Below are 9,418 nucleotides of genomic sequence, written 5' to 3'. Positions count from 1 at the left end.
AATCTGCATTTATGTAAGAGTTCCCAGTTTACATACTGAACACTGCAGATGTACTAAAATGCCATTCCTCACTTACTCATAGTCTCTAACACACACATCTTTTATCACCAGACACGCCAGAAAAATATTTCGATGACCTGCCAAAACTTGGATCCTACTAGAGTCTGTCTGGCAGATGCTGTTTTGTTGATGTCATAGTCAACTCAGGACACAGTGCATGAAAACAACAAATCATTTAATATTTTTTGAACAAATCCTTCATACACAAATATATATTTATGAAAAAGTACATATTTCATATACTACATAAACACAGGATCGTTGTTGTCGTTTTTGCTGCGTTTCAGTAAACTGCCCTAAAAATGCATCACAACACTTTCAGTAGGTTTATTTGTTGTACAATAAAGGAAAAGTTAACTAATACGAAAACAAATCAGATATTGATAAAGGGAGAAATAGGGCGGCCCTTAAATATCGTCCCCATACACACACACGGCAAAAAAGTAAAAATAAACATCACGAAAGGACAGCGAAACTGAAAGATCTATCTAAGGTTTTTAAAAAAGAATTGACACAAAAAGAGATTTCATGTAGGATTATGTAAACACCTCCAAGTTCGACAGTTCTTTGCTTTGCTTATGAAGAAAAGACTTTGCTTTGATCGACGCTAGATAAAACCGAATGAATCCAACATTGCTTATATGTTACGAAGCAGATTGGATGCTACGATTGTTATGGGTGGGGAACCGACAGTAATTTTGAGTTGCGCGTTAAAACAACTTGGTTTTGCTTTACTAATAATTCTTGACTGGAGACTGGACTTTGTTTGAGAGTTCTGGTGTTCGCTCTCCTCGGCCGAGACTTCTCCTGCTGAATATTTATGTTTATTAAGCATGAGAAGGTCTGCGTGTGAACGTCTCATGTGTTGACGGTGTTGACGGGCATTTGGAGTTGGACCACCTCTCCGTTCTCGGCTTGCTGGAGCTGCATGGCTTCCTTCACCTCCATCTCCGACTGCAGCGCTGGAGTCAAAGCTTCCGTCTGCGAACAAAGAGCGAGCGAAATTTAAAGCGGCTCATTGTTTATTTCACCAGCAGGTTAACATATAACATCAGTCAAAGTTTCTTGGCAGAATTTAGTATTACATGATTATTTCCCACCCCCTTTCTATCCTTAAGATTTAAACCACCTGTTTTGTACCTTGTAAGACGTCTCTATGTAAATGACCTCTGTTCGGATTGGCTAACCTCTATGTAATTCACACTATCATTCATCAGGGTGGGTCGTATTGCTGCTAAGTAGATGTTGATGTATAAGAGCGGATGATCATGTTTATATGCTAATGGTTCGGATGTCAGCATGGCAATCAATTCAATTTATAGCCTGGGGGAGGAGGTTTAAAGCTGCAAAACAACTTTATTTTGTTATTGTGCACGTACATAAACAACCAGGGTTCAGAATTGTCTTCTTACTTTACCCCGATTCACAATGGTAAACTTATAATAAAGGCATGCAAGTTGAGCTGTCTTGTCAGATTTTGTGGGAAATTGTTGTTTAAAACACGCAAACATATAATTTAAAGTAACCTGCAATTTATGCTTCAAACAGAGATGGCGACAGAGAGGCTGCGGCTTTAATATCCAAAAATAACAAAAAGAAAGCCAATTGTTGATTGTTTCAACATCGTAACATTGCTTTAACAATTTGCACAAATTTGGGGTGGGACAGCCTGTTAGTTCAGGGGTTCTCAAACTTTTTCAGCGTGCGGCCCCCCTTGTGTACGGCGCATTCCTTCGCGGCCCCCCCAAATAAAATTTATGAGAAGAAACTGTTTTCCAACTCAACTTTTAATTAAACAAAACATATTAAATGATACGAAGTAGTGCTGTTGATTAGTAGTCTTATTTTTTTTTAGGTTTAATTGCACAGAATTCATGATAAATTAATTTATTTGATAAAATGTCATAAAACTGGGGCGCCCCTGGCACCATCTTGCGGCCCGCAGTTTGAGAACCACTGTGTTAGTTCAACGAAATAGATAGGTTAGGATATAGGGGGCGTATACATCAAGGAGTTTACTTCTGCGGCCGACGTCTGTTTTCAATTGAGCTACGCTTTTCAAAAAAAGCCAGTTGCTTGCTGGTTTTGCCGGCGCTTGGCGTCTGTTTTTTCCCAGCGCCCAGATTTGAAAAATGTTCAACTTTGGGTGAAACACTCAACTCATCAATGTAACTTTTCATTCGGCTGGCCAATCACAGTGGAGGAGGGGCTGGACAACTATGAGGCTGTTAACATTTTCGTTGATCGGATAACAAGTGGGCTATGATAATACCAGGTGTAAACGATGTTCGAAATGTTTTGAGCTCGTCCACTTTCAACCACATTGGGGCTGTTTACACTTGGTATTAAGATGCATTTTCATCAATCGGATCACAAGTGGAGGAGAGAGACACATCACGTTTACACCTGGTATTAAAATCCGTTTCTTTTGTCCACTTTCGACCGCTTCTGCCCTGAATACTGTGAGGGGGTGGTCTGTCGAGACGGTGGGCGAGTCCCTCTCCTGTCATTTAAACGCGAGCGGGAGTAATGATGAGTTTATATGGACTATTATTACGTCGTAGTCTGCTGCTTCTGCAGTAAGCAACTTAAACATGCTGCACAGTGTTTTGTACATGTATATGTTAAAGCTTTCTCTGAATTTCCAACCGGATTGATGAAATAAGATCGCGCAACTTCCACACGCCTGCAAAACGAAACTGCAGAGATTAGCCGCTTTCATTTTATTAATGAAAGGCTAAAAATAGCGCTGTTCACCGTGTGTTCGCGCCAGAAGTCAGAAAAGACGTAAAACATTGTGTTTAGTACCTCAGATTAGATAAATGGGCGGAGAGAAGGCGATCGCGTGTGGCTGTTCGAACACATTCAACCCCATGTTCGTTTACACTACAAAAGCAATCTGATCGAAAGGGGTTTCGACTACCTCTGAATGTGGTTGAAAGTGATCGAAAGTGGACGAGCTCAAAACGTTTTGAACACCGTTTACACCTGGCATTAACGTCATCCACTTGTGATCCGATCGATGAAAACGCATGTTAATGCCAAGTGTAAACAGCCTCATTCAGAGGTAGTCGAAAACCTTTTCGATCGGATTGCTTTTTAAGTGTAAACGCACATGTGGTTGAATGTGTTCAAACTGCCTTCTCTCCGCCCATTTATCTAATCTGAAGTACTGACATAATGTTTACGTCTTTTCTGACTTCTGGCGCGAACACACAGTGTACATCGCTATTTTTAGCCTTTCATTGGTAAAACCAAAGCGGCCAATCTCCGCAGTTTCATTTTGCAAGCGTGTGAAAGTTGCGTGATCTTATTTCATCAATTGCACTAAAAATTCAGAGTAAGCTTCAACACATGCATGTACAAAACACCTTGCAGCATGCTCACTTACAACACAAGCAGCGGACTCCGACATCACATTAGTTTGCGTCCATAATAAGCTCGCGTTTAAGAGACTTGCCTACAGTCTCCACAGACCACCCCCCCACAGTACCCAGGACAGAAGCGGTCAAAAGTGGATAAAAGAGACGGATTTAAATACCAGGTGTGAACGTGATATGTCTTTCTCGTCCATTTGTGATCTGAACGACGAAAACACATCTTAATACCAAGTGTAAACAGCCCCTTTCATAACAACGAACCACACATTGTTTACCGACTGATAAACAAAACAGAAGTATTATAACAACCAAAGCTCCAAAAACGTTGGCAAGCGCCAACAGTTGGCATCTGCATGGCATTTTTAGCCAAGTTCAAACACTTTGGTGTACATGCTCCCTTAGGGTTGGTGGGGTTAGAAAACCAAACATCAGTGTTGCAATTCCATTTGGTGCCACTAGTTGGACAGGAAATTATACACCATCTCTTTTTACAATTGTGAGGTCACCACTAGATGTCCTATGCAAAATCTGCAAAGCCGTCTGAGACAAGTGTTTCTGCACAACACGTGAAACCTCACAAAATTGATGGAGGCACTGAAGGCTGAATCAAATAAAACATTGACAGCGATTGATGCAACAGAAACAAAGAGTGGAAAAACAACAAGATGGAAAAGGGGGTCAGATGAAGGCTATGCTTCATCTCAGTCACCAAAATAAAAACACTCCCTAAAGCATCGAGGGAGTGATGGAAGAGTCAGACAACATGGGATGAGTCACATCAGAAGACGTTGAGTGAGTCATTCCTTCCTCAAGACGTGCCAGGGGAACGGAGTGCGCACCTGCACGCTGTCGAGATTCAGGAGTTTGGCCTTAAAGCAGTCGATTTGATACAAGACACTCACTCGTGATTTTAACCTTGGGGCGTAAGTGCAAGACCCTCGGGACGTTTTTCTTGTGGTTTTACAAGAGGGCAATTTTAAAAAACAAGTAAAACATTCACGATTTAATAAAATAAATTAACTTAATAGAGAAATAAGCGACACGTACAGCACTTAAAAGACCAAAGTTTGTGTAACACTTTGGTGAAGCGTTCAGTCTGTCAGACCGTACGAAAAGCAGGCATTTCTGGACGGAAACATCTCTTTATTTTTATCGTTTTTTATCAGCGGTGATCAAAAGTGTGATATGGAAACTATTAAATAAAGAGGAAAAAAGAAAATGAAAAGAAAAACGATGGGGTGCACGTACAAAAAAGCTGGCGTAAACGTTACCACATGTTTTGCGCGCCAGATGAGAGCGATTTAAATAATCCTGAAATTTACACACAAAGGAGAGCGGTGACCTCAGGAGAGGGGCTGAGCGCCAGCTGAGGGGTCGGAGTATCTATACAAAGTACGAGCAGACGGCTGCCTGGAATAGTTTTAGTTTGAAATTAATGATTTAATTGACAACAACTTAATTCATGAGATTTGCAATGGCTTAAAGCTAATAGCTTAAAGGAATCTGGTCATTAGGCATCTGATGTCATTTCCTGGGTTTGTACAGAATCATATCATACTTTTTTCCCATGAGGTCCACTTGTTATGTTCATTAACGTTTACCGCACGCAAAACAGTCATAATTTACTTTGTGCATTATGGTCTCCGAACTTTACACCATGTGCAACCTCCATTTTCCAATTAAAGGCAATTTGTCCACATTGAAAGCGTAATGCTCTGCAAACGACAATCACGTAATCAGAGAATATCAAAACGTACTGAGAGCCCCGCCCATGCTGAAATTTTATTGGTTCATTGTAGACTACTTAGATTTTACATGGGCGGGGCTACCGGTTTTACACCACTAAGACAGAAACATGTGTTTAGTTGGTTACAGAGCTTTCATTAAGACCAGGGCTTAACATAAAGGACTGCCCGGGGGCCAGCGTGAGAGACATTCGAGCCAGTAAACAGTATTGTTGATCAGGCCAATGCTTCGCCCTCAGGCTATGTCCACACGAAGCCGGTGCATTCCCTATCCAATCATTTTTTTCCCTTGCTCTAAAAAAATAATCCGTAAACACGAAACCACTGAAACCGACTGAAAGCGGTGTAGTATATATGCCGGACCAGTATGGGGCGCTGTAATTCTGCCACAGATATACACTATACACGGAGAAGAAGACTTTGAGCATGCGCGTAACCAACGTATGGTGTTGTCCATTATCGCTTGTTGGTCACCACAATTGCATAGAAGCAATAGATTTTGCTGTAATAAAGCTAGCTTCTGTAGCACGAACACAATCACGTAGTCCGCCGTTATTGTTGTTGCTGTTACGTGTGACGCTTCCGACACGTGATGTGATGACGTTTTCGCTTCACAAAATATACGGATTGGCTGTACAGACGAAACCGCAAGGGTGTCGGTTTCAGATTTATCCACTTTAGGACTCGGTTTCAAAAAATAGCGGATTCAGTCTCCCAAAACGCCGGATCCGTGTGGATGAAACGCCAATACAATAACAAATTTATACGTATACAGTGATACGCGTCTCCGTGTGGACAGCCCCTCAGTCACTCGCTGTTAAAAATTTGGCGAGATGCACGTCAGGCTACGCAGAGGCTACGGATAACCTACGGCGTAGCTACGGCTTAGACCTTACGCACGACTATAAATTAAGACTTTAGTCGTGCCAAGCTGTTTCTTCATTGACGGTCGTGCATCTAGTGTGGTTACGCATGCGTGTTTGCACGTCGACGCGGATGATGCCGCAGAAGTATATATAAAAACCGACGCTTAACCAACCGTCATCGAGGCTACGCCGTAGAACCAACGCACAACTATAATGAGCCCTTAACTTGTTGACCCCCATAGATAACATTACAGCATTTTTATATAAAATTATTTGTCTGTGTCGACTACGGAAACAAAGTCATACATATCTGGAAATATTTTCATTTCAATTGAACTTTTTCTTTAAACTGGCCCACAACTACCAAGGCTCATGCCATAATGGTTACTCATTTCCTGATTTGAACAGCTGTTTGTTTTACTCAAGTCAAAACAAAATGCCAGTTATCTTAAATCGATTTTGCAAAGATTTACTGTGTTGGTTTATGCCAAACACTATATACGTAATGCTTTCTTCAAGTCTTTATTACCATTAACAACCTTCCTTGACAGAATTGATGTGTACAGACCACCAAGAAAAGCGACAAGTGTGTAAATTTAGGACCCTCTGATGGGGTGGGTAAGGAGGCAATCATCCAACTTTTCCCACAAGCATGTTTCCGGGGTTTACTTAGATGAAGATGAGACGCTGCATATTTGAAGGTCGGCCAAACCGCAAGCGTGTGTGTATCATAACAGAGCGGAGACGAAGAAAAATGCAGGTCAATCAGATAACAAGTTTTTCAGAATTAAGGCATCAAGACTTTTTTGAGCCGTACGACCAATTTGGCCACGGTATGGCACATCCAGTGAAGGAATGCGGAAGAATGCCAGAAATGTAGATTTAAGTGTTGAAACAAAGCTTTCCCAACGTGTAAGACCAGGTACCAGGTGGTAAGAAACTACAAAGAGAGTCAATTTTAAGCAGGAAATGCTCTTTAAGAATATTTAAACCATAAGTGCCCAAAGATCTCTCACTATTAAAGTTTTTGGTTGTACCAGCCTAACCACTTTAAAGGGCAAATGTGGTGAAAGCCTAAATCTTCTCCCTATTACTGAATAACTTAAATTCCCTGTTCACAAAAGACACACTTGGAGTGCGTGTTAGTGGCATGTTTATGAACATTTTCAAAACTAAAAGGGATGGTCCACAACAAAGAACAACGAATGCATGTTTTAATAAAAACACAGTTTAGTAATAGTACAATGATGCTTGAAACATGAGGAACAAATAAATGCATGTATTGAAGAATTATTTTGGACGAATCTGGTGAACAGAAGTTTTTGTTACTGGTATACATTTTGGTGCAGCCATCTTCTTAAGGCACTGTAAAAATGCAGCATTTTTGTCAAATCCACATATATTTTATGTTACTTTAACTTAACTAACTTAAACAATTTCAACTTTTTTATACGTTATGTCAACTAGTAGAATAGTGAATTGACTTGTGCATGTATACAAGTGTTTGGTACATGCGCAATACTATAAATTTCAATACTGAATACCAAATGTGCAACATGCGCATCCAAAGTAAACGTGGTTACAAAAACCTGATGGTGCGCAATCAGACAATGCATACTATTCGGAGAAAAAAGGCATCACTGTACGCTGACCGTCGCGGACGTGTAAAAATCCAAGTATACTTAGTCCGTTATAGTGCATTTGCTCAAAATAGGTTTGTTGCATTGCGGTTTCCGAGTATGAGTCAATGCCGTGTGTTGGAAAAGCAACCTTTACGTCCAATATTTATCGTAAATACTGACAAATACAGCATTTAATTTGATATTTAAATGAATGACTTAAGACTACAGGACAGCTTTAAAAAGATTTTCAGATTTACAAAATACTGAATTGACAGGAAAACAATTCCTGTGTAAATTTTTAGCAGGTAAAAAATTACTAGAAATACATAGTGACTCAAATTCACATCCGAATAAACATTCAAAAAGGCAACACTCCTGACTAAAAAGTTCGCCATTTTTTATTCATTAAAGAAAATTAAGTTTTAGTTAGGGTTGTGTCGATAAATGATAGTATCGTGTATTGACGATCGTCAGACATATCGCCAATAGCAGGCTTTCATGAGGATAGTTGGCGATGGTTATTATAATTAGTTTCATATTAACATGCGCATTGTGTGCTTTTCCCCGCATGAGAGGGTTTTTTAGTTTCACTTTGTGCGAGAGAGCTTGTAACGCGCACAGATTCCTTCTCGCACACATCTGGACTTAATCTGCGCGTCTTGGACTCTTGCCCAGACCTGAATACGTGCGGCATGGACTCCTCCTGTAATGTGCATGAATCTGACTCTTCCTCGCACATAAACTTTTAATACGCACGGCTTCCTACTAGACAGATTGTTGGTTAAAACCAGCGAATGTGTTGTTCCCGCTCCCTGGCACGCAGGAAATTTTACCGTGCGTTCACACCAGATGCGGTAGAGCAATTCGCACGTAGTTGGACGCTTGAACATTTTGAGTTTACTCGCTTTATTCGCGCGTGAAATACTAGTCATTCGAGACATTCACGTGGAAATTTGCGTCATGGGAGGGGCTACTGCGACTACGCTTGCTTCCTGTAATCACGTCACTACTAGAGCAAGCTCCTGATTGGTTAACCTGGCGCAATTTTCTGTCAAAGTTCAGATTTTTCAACTTGTGCGTTTCCAGTGACAACGCTTAATTCGCGGCATTCGCGCAAACTAGATGTGCGAATGAGGCAGATTGGCGTCTACTGTGCTGCGCTAAACACCTCTTTCGCCCCGCGAGACCTCCAGATGTGCATAAATGTGTCTTTACATTGACTTTGAAACATTGAAATCATTCGCCCCAGATGCTTTATTCGCGATTGGTGTGAACCCAGCATTAGAGCGCCTGGGCTTTTCTGCATTCGGATTAATGGTATCTATTTTAAGAAGGTTACAGTCATGACAGTGAAGGACTTTTTTGTCCATCAATCAAGTGACTTGTCATAAATGAGTATAAAATGAACAAATAAATACATGAGTAAACTACTGCTCTACTGTCACAGGCTGACAATAAGACGATCCCAAAATGGGGCATATCGCCCAACAATAGTTTACGTACTAGTCATTCATCATAATTTTGATGAAACAAAGAAAAATAAAATGTGTGAAGAAGACTCCTCATAAAACAGTGAGCAAGCAGTGACTGCTTAGCCCTTCCAGGGACTAGCACGAGTTTTTGTGGTGATCCATAATGACTGTCAAACCCCTAAGTGTGCTAGAATATATTTGCACGCCATGTAGCGTCTCTGACGTGATGACGGCATCGTAGGATAATTACGCAGGCGTGAACTCTGCGGACTA

At 40.9% G+C, this 9,418-nt stretch overlaps 1 protein-coding gene across 4 annotated transcripts in view; it reads right to left on the bottom strand.

The window, feature by feature from the left end:
- Nucleotides 1–218: 218 nt before the first annotated feature.
- banp (BTG3 associated nuclear protein) overlaps nt 219–9,418 on the bottom strand; it is a 54,026-nt gene continuing 44,826 nt past the window's right edge. For all 4 annotated transcript variants that reach the window (XM_055192500.2, XM_055192502.2, XM_055192501.2 and 1 more), the window contains exon 13: nt 219–1,041. In XM_055192500.2, coding sequence (XP_055048475.1) covers nt 919–1,041 — 123 coding nt within the window. In that variant the 3' untranslated portion in view covers nt 219–918. The remainder of the gene's footprint in view (nt 1,042–9,418) is intronic.

Source organism: Misgurnus anguillicaudatus, chromosome 6 (assembly GCF_027580225.2).
Source record: "Misgurnus anguillicaudatus chromosome 6, ASM2758022v2, whole genome shotgun sequence".
Classification (NCBI taxonomy): Eukaryota; Metazoa; Chordata; class Actinopteri; order Cypriniformes; family Cobitidae; genus Misgurnus; species Misgurnus anguillicaudatus.
Note: the sequence above shows the minus strand (reverse complement) of the source record. Positions and strands in the feature narration are given on the sequence as shown.